Raw genomic sequence first — 14,205 nt, 5'->3', positions numbered from 1 at the left:
GTGGACGAAGGCTACAGGCATTCCATTGAAAGATTGTGGCCGTGTTACGGATGCTTTGCACGCTAGGGAGAGTAGCTGGTCTGTTGACTGCTACTGCCATTGTGCAAGTAGAGGTGAGATGAAATCAAGGATTGTAAGGATGGCGTGTGCCACCGGCGAGGAGAGTGGTGTAAGAAAAGCGCGGATGGCGTCAACAAGCGAGCACAGTAGGGAACTGGTACTGGTACCGTCGGAGGTTTGGCGTATAGATCTTTCGCGCGAATGGTTCCAGGCTGTATACTGCGGCTGCCGTGGAGTATTCAGACTTGTACTCGCTATCGGAGGTGGCTGAACGTTTTGGCGCTCTGGAAGAGGAGGGAACTCAACTACGTCCTCAATGCGTAGGTGACTCGCTTTATCATTATCTTTATCCGATTGTTGAGGAGCTTTCTTTCCCGGCGATGATTTTTTTCTGCTGCGACTGCCCCGAATTTTGTTTTGCTCAATTAAAGCAGATTTTGCTGTCTTATAATCTGTATTTTTGGAGTTCTTGTATTTGTAGATGATCTTCTCCTTTTGATAGGCAGTGCATTGAATAAAGGTCGCTTCATGCTGCTTCCCGCAATTTGGACAAAGGGGGTCATCACTTGCACATTCATTTCGGCCATGGCTCCCACCGCAACGGGAGCAGCGCAAGGCAAGTCGACAAGCGCTAGCCACATGGCCGAAGCGCTGACATTTGGTGCATTGGCGCGGTTTTTGAATATACTCGTACACACGATATCTTGTGTAGCCGAGAATGACGTATTGCGGCGCAGATTCTGTCGCAAATACAATCCGGATGTTTTCTGAATTGCCAAGCCGGCGGACAGATTTGATTGGAGCTCTCTGTAGTAGCGCAGAGTAAATTTCTGATTGAGAAAGATCCAGGGGGACACCCTTGATGACACCAACACCGCAGTTGCTGGGACGAGGCTCATAGGCTTGAACGGCAACTCCAGCTATGCTTGTTAATTGCAGAATGCGTTCTGTAGCGTGCGCTGTACGGGTGTCAACTGCCAGAAGGTTTAGACGCTCGTTAGGGCGAACTTGAAGAACACCGTCTGGAGCCACAGATTCAAATCCTTGTCTCAATGTCAGTGGATTAAAGCGGGTAATGCGGTGTCCAGAATCCACTGGCTTGATGACAACTGTAAGGTTGTGCCTAGGCGTTTGAGTTACATTGGGAGTGTCGACACTCAAAAGTGACCGCTTTGAGCTGCGACGACGCTTGGAAGGCACTTGAAAAAATTTCTCAGACCCTTCTCCGGACTTCGCAGAGGTGTCCATGTAGATGATGGTAGACGAATCTGACGAATCAGAAAATTATCCTGACCTGAAGGTAGCGGCAGATCACGGCTTAAGTTGGAAGCTTCAGGGATGCGATGTCCATGGAGGTCTGGATATGCTGGTCCTGACGCAGCTGGAGCAGATGGGTAGCTGCAGGGCACCAGGTGTGAGGTAGCAGGTAGGGCTTGCACAGCAGGTATGACCAGCTGAGCTGGGCCTGACGGAATGTCAGGAGAACATTCAGGTGTTGAGACCGGGTGCGGCACCGGCGGAGCCGCACCCACCGTCGGAATCATACCTCGATGTTGCAGTGCAGGTTACTTGAACAGAAGTGTTCAACACCGATCACAAAACATCCACAAAGATTAGCAGAGACGAGCGGGCACAGCCCGACAGCTCCCTGACTTCTTCCAGGTATAAGGAGAGGTATAAACCCGCCCATGGGCGTCCGGAGGGGGGGGCAAGGGGGGGCGGCTGCACCCCCCTGGAAAATCACTCACTCGAACCGTGAGTGATGGCCGCACGTCAGGGGCGGCGGTGCGCTCAGCCAAAAGAGTAAAAGCGGCTCCGCTTCCACGCTTTGGGTCACATCTGCGAAGTGCCGCGTCCGGGGACGCGTCGTTGCAGACATACAGCGGCACCGGCGAGCATGTGTTTCGAGCCGTCTTGAGATGTGTGCCTGTTTCTTTGATCTCTAGAGAGATAGCGACACGGAGGCAGACAGTGCACACCCCGGCCACCGATGAATTCTTCAGGAGGGAGGGACAAATCAGCCGTGTCCATCCCCGCTTTGTCGGGCTGCTCAAGGGCAAGCGGGCGATGAGTTGGCGCCGCCGCCGCTCGCTGTCTCCTCCGATCCACGGGAGAGCGCAGTTCGGTACAAGCGCCGCTTTCAGAATCTTCGGCAAAGGGGATTACCTGCTTTTGTTCACGGCGACGCAGTCTCCAGAGGCGCCCCCACACCAGCGTTCCTTGCGTCTTCTCCGGAAACCAGCGCCTTTGGTCAAGGCAGCCCGATGGCGCCTGCCTGGCTCGCCTGTCACCTCTGGCTGGGCCTCAAATCCCAACAGCGCCCATGTACTGTGCGATGTCAGTGCATGGTAAAGAGACCCAGGTGGTCGACATTATCCGGAACTCTATACTAATCCGTCCCTCATAGCCTGAGTCGTTTTGGGGCTCTGAACCCCATAAAAACACACAAAACAAATTTTCCGACCGGAGTGGCGAGTGTCCCTTCCCCTCGGAAGTCGCGCGGCGTTCCTTGCGTGTGCGCGCCTCTGTGTTTGTGCTTCGGTGTTTTTAGTGGCCGGTTGTCAACGAAGCTGAGAACAACCAAGACAGCGGACGAGAAAACGACGAGCGGCGAGTAGTGTGTGTGCAAATACTCGACTGTGCGGTTGCGCGAGCAAGATGGAGCGAGGTGTATGAAGCTGCGAGCGTGCATTTATCTTGTAAATAAGTTTTCGTTGTATATATAGTCATTTTTTGTTTTCAACGTACGCATTCAACCGTTTTTCCAATCAATGTGTATATATTTTTAATACTACCAACCCCGAGGAACTCCATAGCCAGCTTTGTCTCGCGCGGTCCCGAATGATGGACATTCGACGCTTCTTCAAGCGTCAGCGGTTGTCTGACGAAGCATTATCCAAATGCGCCCCTCCAGATTCTGGTGTGACATGTGACAACGGTGTAGCATTTGAACAGAGTGATGCAAGCTTTTATCACCGGACAGTAGCTGATGTCGTCGACTCCATGGAAGGGACTCTGTCAACAGTGAGTTCAGGTGATGCAGCAGGCCGAGATGATTCCATTTCTCCTTTCTTGAGATTTAAGTCCGGATTTGACCAGAGCGATGCAACCTTTCATCACCGGACAGTAGCCGACGTCGTCGTCTCCATGGAAGTAACTCCACCAGCGAGCTCCGGTCACGCAGTAAGCCGAGATGATTCCCTTTCTCCTTGCTTGGGATTGAAGTCCGGAGACAACATCAAGAAAACAAATAACTTGCCTCAAGAATATGACTTAGGAGAGTTTCTAGGCAAAGCTAAACTCACTGGCATACCGGACTTTTTTTGAAGTTACGTCTTCTTACTAAGCCATGGTCGCCAAATGTTACATATGACTTTAAGACGGATGTAACACCTGGAAAGAGGCCTTTTCGACATGAATGGCTGGGAGATTACGCCCCCTGGCTTGCGTACTCAGCGACAGCGAAAGGCGCCTTTTGTCGTTTTTGCGTCATTTTTCCTCCGCGTGTTCACCGGGGTACTCAAGGTAGTTTTATCGTGCGCGCTTTCAGTAACTACAGAAAAATGCACGAGGCGTGCAGGGATCATGTAAAATCCCAATGGCACCAGGAGGCAATGACGGCCTCACAGAACTTTATGGATGTGATGAGAACCCGTATGCAGCAAGACTGAGCACTCTTCTCCACGAAGTGATAGTATTTGTTTGCATTTTTATTAATTTTAATTGTTTCTTCGTTGATAAACTCCAATGTATCTCTCCTAGCCTCGCTTTAATTTGCTGTTTGTATTTTTCCTTCATGTGTGTATTTTACTTATTTATTTTATTTATATATAAATAAATAAATTTTCTCCGCAAATAGTGCCTTTTTGCTACGAACATACCCCCCCCCTCCGGCGCCAGAACCAATGGGGCCCCCCCCTGCAAAAAATTCTGCGGACGCCCTTGAACCCGCCTCGGGGCCTCCGAGCGCGCCGCCAAGTTTTGATGCGATGCTACTTTGGCATTACCTTGTCTGCCTGGCGGAAAATTTCCATCCGTCGCTGAGTCCGCCGAGGGGAGCTGCGATCCAGTTCATTTGCAGAGAAAAAAAAAACCCGGGCCCCCTCCTCCGCGCTGCCGCCAATAGCGGCTGGTCGCTTAAGCATCGCGGTAGACAGCGGATGGGCCAGTTAGCGGTGACAGCCCGATAGCGCTGCCGCTTTCTGCCCTTACAGGCGAAGCCTAATTCCCCGAAGTGTTCGGATGCGAAAACTTACGAGTTTTGGCAATGGGTGGACCCAGTTAGGAGGTCGCCATCGTTTCGGGTACGCTCACTTATGATTGGGCATCGATTATGGCCCAAATTGGCCGAGGACAAATTTCACGGGTGAGCCGGGCAAAATTTTGAAATTTTGGAAACTACAGAGAACGTTCAACATTTTGTATAGCGCGAAAAACGAAGACAGGGAAGAAACACGCAAACAAACAAGGGCTGACTATCAACTGAAATTTTAATAGGAAATGCTCGTGCTTCCGGAGACTTCAATCCAGCACGCGCAGTCGCACAAAGCATGAAACACAACAAAAACAACAGAAACAGCAAACCAAACCACACGTGCGCATTAGCCTCATTGCACTGCAGGAGTACTTTCAAGATAGTTCCGTTCTACCCGTGTAACGCCAGCGGAGGTTTTGCAACGCACGGGATTCGCGATGTGGAGATTGTTTCAAACTACGCTCCGGCACGCTATGCCGACGCGACCAAATGCGTACTCCTGGCTATTGTGTGGAGCAAGTAACACCAATTTTCGTATAGGGTTTAATCACATATTTATTTGCGATGAATTAACAAACTTCGAGAAAAATGAAGATAGGCGAAATATTCCAATAGAAAAGCTGCAGAACGGTAAAAAAACATCGGGCTGAACAGTTTGTAACTTTCTTAGTATTACCTATTAGCTTTTCTCGCTCAGTGACCACGCTGGCGAGATATAAAATATATACCACGTGACATGTGCGCTTTCACGCTGCGCTTGCAGTGCTCCCAAACGTTCCACCCAACCAAACAGCTCACCTAACCAAGTGTGGTGCCGTTAAAAGTGACGGGCCGCGACGCAGGTGCAGGTTGTGCGATTTACGCGAGTGCAAGCGATAGGGGCTGTGTCGTCTTATCGCTATCGTGAACCGCCGGAAGTGAAGTATACCGCTGGCATAAATCGCACAGCCAGATTCTGCGTCGCTGCCCTGTCGCCTTTTAAGCGGGAGCTAACCACACTAAATGACCTCTTCATTCGTACGCGTCCGTCTCACCTGGTATTTTTTTGTACTTCGCGGTCATCTGCATGGAGGGAAAGAGCTAAGATGTCGGACGTTTTTCGGGCCCTTCTACAAACTTTCTCATTGAAATTTTTCTTCTACCTTCATTGCTGACGAAGGTAGTGTGATTAGCAATTAGGTGTGCCTAATTGCTAATCATGCAATTAGGCACACTACGAAAACTTGTGTGACTTGCCCCATGCAAAACCCAGCAGCATGCATTTGGTCGCGGCGTCTCAGAATGCCTCAGCGTATTTTTGAACCCTGGCTTAATTTAGATGGTACGCCCTGCTTATGTGGAAAGCAACAGCGTGGTCCCAGTGGGTTGTCTGAATGAGCCACATGAGGTCATGTGATTTTGTCGTCAATACCATGTCGATTAGTTGTAATTTCTCTGTCACGCCGACGGCAACGCCGGCACCTGTTTTTTCACCACATGGGGCCTCTAACTCTAGGTGCTAAAATTCGTGATCTTTGTGCGCCATTCCCCTCTGCAGATCGCTATCTGCAACGTCGCTCTCCCGGCTGTCAACCGCTTTCGGCAGGCCTTCAAGTGCGGCCCGCAACATCGCCTCGTCACAAACTTCACCTGGCCTGATGTACCGAAAGCTTCCACCACCGAGCCGTCCTAGCTTGTGCTGCGCCCCGCATTCGCTAGTGAAATTGCTTCTCTAGAAATTGCGGATGTGCCCTCATATCAAACTGCGATATATATTGCCATGTTGTGATTTGTATGCTTATCAGGACAACTTTATACTCTTAACTTTTTTCTTTGTGCGCTTGAATTTTTGCTGCTGATGCTTCGATGGTCTTTTCATTGGCTGGGAAAAGAGTTTTATTGCATCGAAAGTGTGCCTTTGTAACAACTGCCTGCAATTACCAGTGGTGTGTGTGGCTCTAGTTCAAGCAGAGTTGGAGACTGCTCGTCAAAGTGAACTGCTCGCCATTCAGAGAACAAAGCTGACGGCGTTCTCCCGCGCGTGGTCTTTGTGACAAATACTGTATTAAGCTGTGTTTTTTAACTAACGCTATTTGACATTTTGGCCTTGTGGAGCTGTTGCCGAGAACTGTTGCATTCCACAGTTTATATCAGCCTCTCAGGTTTAGCTCTGTTTTTTTTTTCGTACCTATTGTGATTTAAAGATTCATTCCACTTCCTACTGCTTCGGTACCTGCACTCAATATCGCTTTTACATTCACAAGCAAAATCAGATCACCCATTTTATGAGGGGAAGGTGTTGAGTTGCTGTCCGTGACTGCTGCGAAACAGAAAACGCCATTGCGTTTAAGGTGGTTTGCTACTAGTGGGTTTCTGGCAGCAGGATATTGAAATCTGTCTTGTGTCAGTGTATGTGACGCCCACAAGCACCTCTGGCATTTTCGCCTGGGCCAAATTTCGAGGTGTACTCTGCAGAACGCCGTCATAAGCAGTGCGGTGATTACGCTCTGTAATAATGCCCCAAGAACTAAAACATACAGTGGAAGATAAGAAGAGAGTATCATGTTTGTAGAAGCGCTTAGCAGTACTGCTGGTGCTGCTTTGTTTTTGAAATTTTGGAACAAACACCGTAGACTGCGCCGGGGCCCTTGTATGCTCGTAAAGTCAGTGCTGGTTTCGTATATGTTCACCGTAGAATGTGTAGATACTGCTAGTAAGCGTGTATATAGGAATCAATCGCATTTTTTGTTGCATTTTTTGATCGCAACATTTTTTCCTTGTGTGTGGCTGTATGGCTCCTGTCCTTGGCTATAATTCATTTTATTGATGTATATGTAAGCGCCGCTACTACGGAAATCTTCACTGCAGTGAACTGTGTTGTAACACTCCTGTAGAGTGTGTGCTAATGTGAATGTTTGTTAGCGTAAACTAGCAGCGTGTCACACTGCTTTTGTCAGTCCTCGCAAAAATTCATTTCAGTTAAGGCAGGCACTCCAATAAACGTGCAGAAAAGTACCTGTCCTGTGTTTACGTCAACCTAGTTGAGCCCATGGCATTTAATACGCGCAATTTTTTCATGTGGGAGGTATAGGGCATGGCGCGTCTTACGAAAAACCGAAATACTAATGTATCTTAACTTCAAGGTTGGCAACGCTAAAATACGAAATGACACAGCGAACAAACCTCCAGCGTGAACAAGCGCCCGCCTCGGCTTCGGGAGGTGGTGGGTTCGACTCCCGCCACCGGCCGGGTACCCACCGGTTTTCTCAAAATGGGTACAAGCTATGGCCCGGCCTGGTGCTCGGCTTACTAGGGCTACATTGCTTGGGAAAGGAGCCTGCGCCTTCAAATCCCGTCGCTGTGGGCAGAGATTCGTGTGGACAAAGCGAAAAAAGGGCCACAAATTGGGCTTATGCCGCACGAGGCGGACTTATGGTTGCTTGGCGGGAGAACTTATCACTCATCCGTCAAGGCAACTGTTTGGTCTAAGAGCCTTTTCCCAAGCATCTCACCCTAGAAGAGCCGAGCACCAGGCCAGGGGAAATCTTGTACCCATTAAAGAAACCGGTGGGTACCCGGCGGCACTGGGGATCGAACCCAGCACCTCCCGGTGGCCTTGCGGATGCTCTACCACAAGGCCACGCTTCGGTTTTTCTTTTCTCGCAAGTCAGACAGCCGGAAAAACCGGCATGTCTAGTCAGCTGTGATACTCTGAAGTTTTCTCTTCGGAACGAAGGATCGCTTACAGTGTTTGTCTTGAGACACGCTGGTTAGAGCGTACGAGTTTTGAGTCGGAACTCCTCACTTTGCAGTGAAACACGAACCACCTTTGCAGGCTGAGTGCTCGAAACTAGGTTGCCCCCGATGGGGCGCAGCGGGGTTTACGGAGCTTCCTCCAAGCGCACACCCCTGAAGAAGCCGGGCGCCGCGCCGGGGGTGGCTTGTACCCATTTTTACCGGTGGGTGTCCGGCGGTGGGTTTCGAACCAACCACCTCCCGCAGCCGAGGCGGACGCCCAGACCACTAGGCCACGACTGCGCCCGCCTCGGCTTCGGGAGGTGATGGGTTCGACTCCCGCCTCCGGCCGGGTACCCACCGGTTTTCTCAAAATGGGTACAAGCTATGGCCCGGCCTGGTGCTCGGCTTCTTAGGGCTGCATTGCTTGGAAAAGGAGCCTGCGCCTTCAAATCCCGTCACTGTGGGCAGAGAGTCGTGTGGTAGAGCATGGTAGAGCATCCGCCTCGCATTCGGAAGGTGCTGGGTTCGATCCCCAGTGCCGCCGGGTACCCACCGGTTTCTTTAATGGGTACAAGATTTCCCCTGGCCTGGTGCTCGGCTCTTCTAGGGTGAAATGCTTGGGAAAAGGGTCTTAGACCAAACAGTTGCCTTGACGGATGAGTGATAAGTTCCCTCGCCAAGCAACCTTAAGTCCGCCTCGTGCGGCATAAGCCCAATTTGTGGCCCTTTTTTTTCACTTCTCCCAAACGTACACCCCTAAAGGAAGCCGAGCGCCAGGCCGGGGGACGCTTGTACCCTTTTGACCGGTGGGTGCCCGGCGGTGGGTTGGTTTCGAACCACCCACCTCCCGCAGCCGAGACCGGCGCTCAAACCTACATAAGCGATGCTGAACGAAGGTTCAGGGGAGGAACCGCAACTGGTCTCCAACTTTCCGAGAACAGGGTTTTTCTTTGTCGGGGCACACTGACGATCTTTGAAGGGGGTTAAGTAAAGCCTTCACTCCGAAGAGGGAAGTCCAGGGATGAGAAATAAGCTGCGGCCTCAAGCGGGTGCTTTAAGATCTTTTGCAGGTTGGCTGCTAAAGAAGATTCTACGGATCTGGTAGCGTGGTCAGGCCGGAGAAGAGACAAGGAAGATTGGAGACGTGGTTTACGAGGTAGGCACTTAAGATTTTACACCAGTATTTACATTATGTTCACATAAACAGCACCTCAGAGTGTGTGTCAGTATTAGGGAACGTCCTAGCAGACGGGAGTCACCGCTGAGAGAGAACTTGTTCGCAAACAGGAGTCTCTCGGCCGCACCCGCTGCCGAGTTTTATCGGAACTTCCTTCCTTAAATTCGGGGCATCCAGTGGCCTTAGGATCACGGTGTCTGATAAGGAAGGGTGCTTTGTCGTCCTTCCTGCTGGCACCTTTGAAGAAAAAGCAGACAATGCCATAAAAAAAATTCAAGGCTCTGACATTCAAGGCAAGAAAAGCCAAGACAAATGCCGTGTCGCCTTTTGGAGCAAAACAACTTGCTAATGGTACCCAAAATGTCCGCATGGCAAAATCATTCAGAATTTTTCTTGTATTCAATTCTCTAACATTTATCCCGTTGTTTTTTTCATTTATTTCTCCCCATAATTTCTTCTTATCTATAATTCCATCTTTAATTCCTCGGAATACGTACCCAAAGTTAAATCATTAGCTTGGCACCAATTTACCTTCTTTGGGCTCTACTCACTGAACCCTGGCCAATCCCCCGTCGTGGGTATGTGCCATGCCACCAAAGCAACAACAACAACAACGTCTCGCAGCTGGTGTTGAGAAGGAGAACGGAATGCACCTACAGGTATTATTCAGTGAAAATACGCATAATGATAATGTTCTTTTTCGTTCTATCGTGTCTGAACACGGTACCTGGCAGTTTTCAGTGTCAGGCTATCTTCAGAAGCACTTGTCGAAGGTTAGAGTTTATGATCCTTTCCCCGTGGCTAACTTTCTAAAAACCGACAATCAAGAAAGGTGCGATGTTTTGAGTGCGGACGTGCAAGACCTGTACTACTCGTTACCGCATGGTGAACTAATGAAAATGGTCAAAATGTGCATCTCCGAAGACAATGATAAAACAGAATTGATGGCATGTTGTGGAGTTTCTCTTGACAGCTTTTTAGAGATGTTATGCTGTTACCTCCAGTTGACTGTAATTGAATGGAATGGTAGGTTCTTTGTCCAAAATGGTGATGTTTATATCGGGTTTAAAGTAAGCCCGGCCCTTTCCAACGTCTTCCTCATGCGGTTGACAAATTTATTGAAAGTAGCTGGGGAGGGTTAGTTGTAAAGATTTTTCGCTACGTAGATGACTACATCGTGTGCACTTACAAGGGAAATATCACCCAAAAGGTAATAGACGTACTGAAGGTTTTTGAACAAAACGCGCTAAGAATGACATTTACAACAGCAGTTCCAAAAGATAGGGCACTGCAGTTTCTCGAATTAAGACTGCACTTAGAAGTGTACCATGTGTACTGGTTATACTCTGCTCTCTTGACCAAGTCTCTCTTGAATTACAAGTCGAGTCATACAGAACGTAAAAATAGCATTATTATCTCATGCCTCAAACCCGCCATTTCCAATTCTTGTGAAGATAAGGAATAATGAGAGTGCAATGTGTCAGGCTGCCGGATTAGGTCAAGCGGTTACCCCTCCCATCTGATTTCTCGGGCATGTGATAAACTTCTTGCATGGGTGAATAAAGGCGATAAGCCCAAACAGGAAAGAAAGTAGTTTTTGGTAGTGCTGTGCATTCATGGTGTAGCGCATGGGTTAAAGAATGTTGCGTGAAGAAACAACGTTGACGTTGTGTTTTCAGCACCAAGCAAAGTTCACTGTGTGTGCAGGCAAGTGGAGGTAAAAGTGAAGGGAACAAACACAAAAAAGGAAAGGGTGGTGGCGAGATCAACCATCAGAATCTTTTTGTATCATGCAGTGTGGGGTGGTGTACAGGATACCTTGTACTTGCGAAGCGGTTTACAAAGGCCAGACAGGGCGATGTATAAATGTTCGTTTCAGTGAACATTCCAATTCCAATAATTCTTCATGCAATCTTGCCCGTCATTGGAAGGTAAGGTGCACGCACTCCTGTTTTCTCTAACACCGCCATCCTCGCCAAACATAAAGACAGGTTAACATGTGAAATTATAGAGGCATTCCATATTGACGATAATAGTGGCGGGTGCATCAGAGATCTTTCTATTGCTCTCTTATGTATCCGAAAATAACATATCTGACTGTCTCACGCGCATGCACCACGGTGCTTCTCACTGCCATGTATGATCAGTAGTTTCGGTTGTCTTCTTTTACATTTGGCGTTTTCCTGAATAGAAAAGCATTTAAACGAACGTTTTCTTCGAATCAAAAATAGTTGGGAGTCAGCGCTTAATTGTCTTTCTTCGTTCGTCTCGTTTCCGCGCGCTGTTCTCACTATGAATCAATACCAACTCGCCCAAACCGCAGCCTTAATTTCCTTGAAATACCCCTATGGGGTCGGGCCTGCCGCAGAAGGCGTGTCCGGAAAAGTTCACTTCGGTATTATTCGCACACTCTCCCACCAACGGCCACGCCCCCGTCATGTGGTGAGCTTGAGGATGAGGGGGATGCCATCTATGTCGGGCAGGCAGCGCGAGTGGTGTTCCCACTGTCTGCAGTTTGTTGCACGGGGGCTGCAGGTGGCTGCACGACGGACTTGCGTTTGCACGAGCGACTTGCACTTGCTCTTCTTTGCAAGCCCACAAGGTCAAAGCTCAGGGCATCGTGGAGGGTCACGCAGTGAACCATTTTGTGAAAAAGGATGCCGCGGCCAGGCATTGTGACTGGACCCAGCTGCTGAGAGCACCTCTGGGAGGATTACTGCAGTTCTTGAGCGCTGTCTTCGTCATGCGCTATTCCCATAGGGGGCTTGCTGCCGCCGCCATCGCCGTGGTTACCACAGTCGAGGGACTTACGCAAGAGGGTATTCACTTACGCAGGAGGGCATTCCGGGCATATGAGCATCCCCGCTGCCAAACAATGCGTCCGGAAGGTGAGGTGCTTCAACACAGCTTGGCTAACTGGACGTGCGAGGAGCTCGCGTTCTGCAGTCCTCCAGGCCTCTCCTCATCGGGTGTCGTGTCGACCCCTGGGAATTTCTCTCGGAAGTGAGCCAAACGGGACACAAACGCCAGGCCACACACTACAAATGCATGTGCTGTCTGAAGACCACTCGCCCCGCCAGACCAAAGCCACAGCGATACTGATTGCAGTAGACATTCCTCTGCGTAAAAACTGACACGAAACGAAATTTCTATCAACGAAAACAAACTGTGTAGCGGATGCAAGGAGCCGACAGCTTCTCAAAGGAGATGCCCTCGACTCAGCGTGACAAGCTTAGCTAGAAGCCAGCTATCAAGTGACAAGGGGGTTGGTCGTTTGGTTGCCAGCTTTCGCCGGTCGCAAGCCAGAGAATGGGTCGGAGACAAGTTCAGAAACAAAACAAAGTTCACAGTAACTCGTACGAGCGCATGCAAAGTGATTTACAATGCAATGCAACTCGGGCAAAGTAACACTCGAGAGGAATTCTTAACAAAAGAAATATTGCACCTAAATTGCACTAACACAAGAGAGACAAACAAAACACAATTTGTTCACAAAGCACTGCGACAGTCCGATGACCGAAAATCACGAAACAGCCGTCCCGCAGGCTGGCGCACGTTGCCTCGCTGATCGGTGGCTGAACGAGTGTTATTGGCCCGGTAGTCGTGGGGGCGCTCTTCTATGAAGCCTGAAGGGCGGCTCGGGCTAACAGACAGCAGTCCCCTACATATACAGGTTTTTCCACATATCATCAACCAAAGATTTAAAAAAAGTGGCTGAACAGAGCTTGGCGAAACTAACAAGATATTTTTTCTCATCGTCCAACGCTCCTCAGTGTATTTTTAAATTGGCTTAATTAGCTATTTCAAATATGCCCCGAATCCTGTGACATTGTGTTATCACCGGACTCCGGGTTCGCACCAGTTGACGTCTTGAAAGGTTCCTTCTGCCCGTCCTCTGAATTCAAATCCACAGCCCCAGTAACGATGTTGCGTTCTTCCGTCTTCACACCTCGCTTCCTTCGAGGTGCTCGTTTATGTGGTGTTCGCCTCATAGCAGACGGCCAGAGAATGGACGAACGATGATGCACGAACATTCAAAGGAAGTGGACTTTTAAACACTTAAAAAGTGCACAGAAACAAATACACACGGAGTAAACAAAAGCTATGAACTCGGCTACCAAAGCTCGCACAAACGTAAACTCGAGCTCTAAGCTCTTTACAGAGCTTGCCGAAAGCCGGGGTCTCCCTACGTCGCTGCGCGATGCCCGACAGAGAACCTTCCAGGTACCAGAGCTGACGTAAAAGTACACTCGAGATCCAAGCTCGCTCTACACTGCTTGCCGAAAGCCGGGAGCTGTGTACATCGCTGCGCGAAGCAACACGCTCTTAATTAACCGAGTTCGAAAATTTCCGAAAAGGCCTAGGGCGCTGGAAGAGACGGAAAGCGCGTCAGCACGCGCTAAGCTGTCTCCCTGTCCCTGTCTTCTCGAGAGTGCTAGAATCTCTGGAGCATCTGTCCACGCGCGCGCTGCTTCGCCGCGGGGTAGAGAAGGGCATGGCCTTAGAGCTGGGATGCGTTCGCAGCCGCGCACGCCTTCTGAAATGCGTGGCAAAGTTCTTCTCCTCTTGAATTATCAATGCGCCCTATTCAAACGCCTTGTGGTCGCTATATCGGCCTTGCATGCCTCGCCAGAAGAAGACTGCTGGGATCTTTTGCCCAGCCAGTCTAAACAAAGAAAAGGCCGCGAATTGCCGCTCACACAGAGTAAGTTCGTGAGCACAGTTCTCGCGTGTTACCCTTCCGCGGCATGCACTATGTTCACGGCAAGTCCAAGTTCTTGCAGTGATGCGGGCATCCCTTGACCGAGTTCGTGTGACCGTAAGCACAACACAGTTCGAGGAGTCACTTTGCGTGCACTGTCCGAGGAGCGCATAGCTGTCCCATGGTCGCACACCACGAGCACACACGCAGGTGTGCACAGGCGAGCGGGAACGTTCACGCCTGCTGGCGGAACACGACAGGCTAAGGGATAATTTCAACTAACTGATCGGAGTC

General features: G+C 49.8%; 1 protein-coding gene across 1 annotated transcript in view; it reads left to right on the top strand.

Annotated features, from left to right (window-relative positions):
* The window catches only part of LOC149328342 (uncharacterized), a 59,294-nt gene extending 53,227 nt beyond the window's left edge, over nucleotides 1-6,067 (top strand). Inside the window, exon 5 of the mRNA XM_089560792.1 lies at nucleotides 5,853-6,067. Coding sequence (XP_089416918.1) covers nucleotides 5,853-5,987 — 135 coding nt within the window. The 3' untranslated portion in view covers nucleotides 5,988-6,067. The remainder of the gene's footprint in view (nucleotides 1-5,852) is intronic.
* Nucleotides 6,068-14,205: the final 8,138 nt, after the last annotated feature.

Source organism: Amblyomma mixtum, chromosome 9 (genome assembly GCF_055824585.1).
Source record: "Amblyomma mixtum isolate Tamu chromosome 9, ASM5582458v1, whole genome shotgun sequence".
NCBI classification, from domain to species: domain Eukaryota; kingdom Metazoa; phylum Arthropoda; class Arachnida; order Ixodida; family Ixodidae; genus Amblyomma; species Amblyomma mixtum.
Note: the sequence above shows the minus strand (reverse complement) of the source record. Positions and strands in the feature narration are given on the sequence as shown.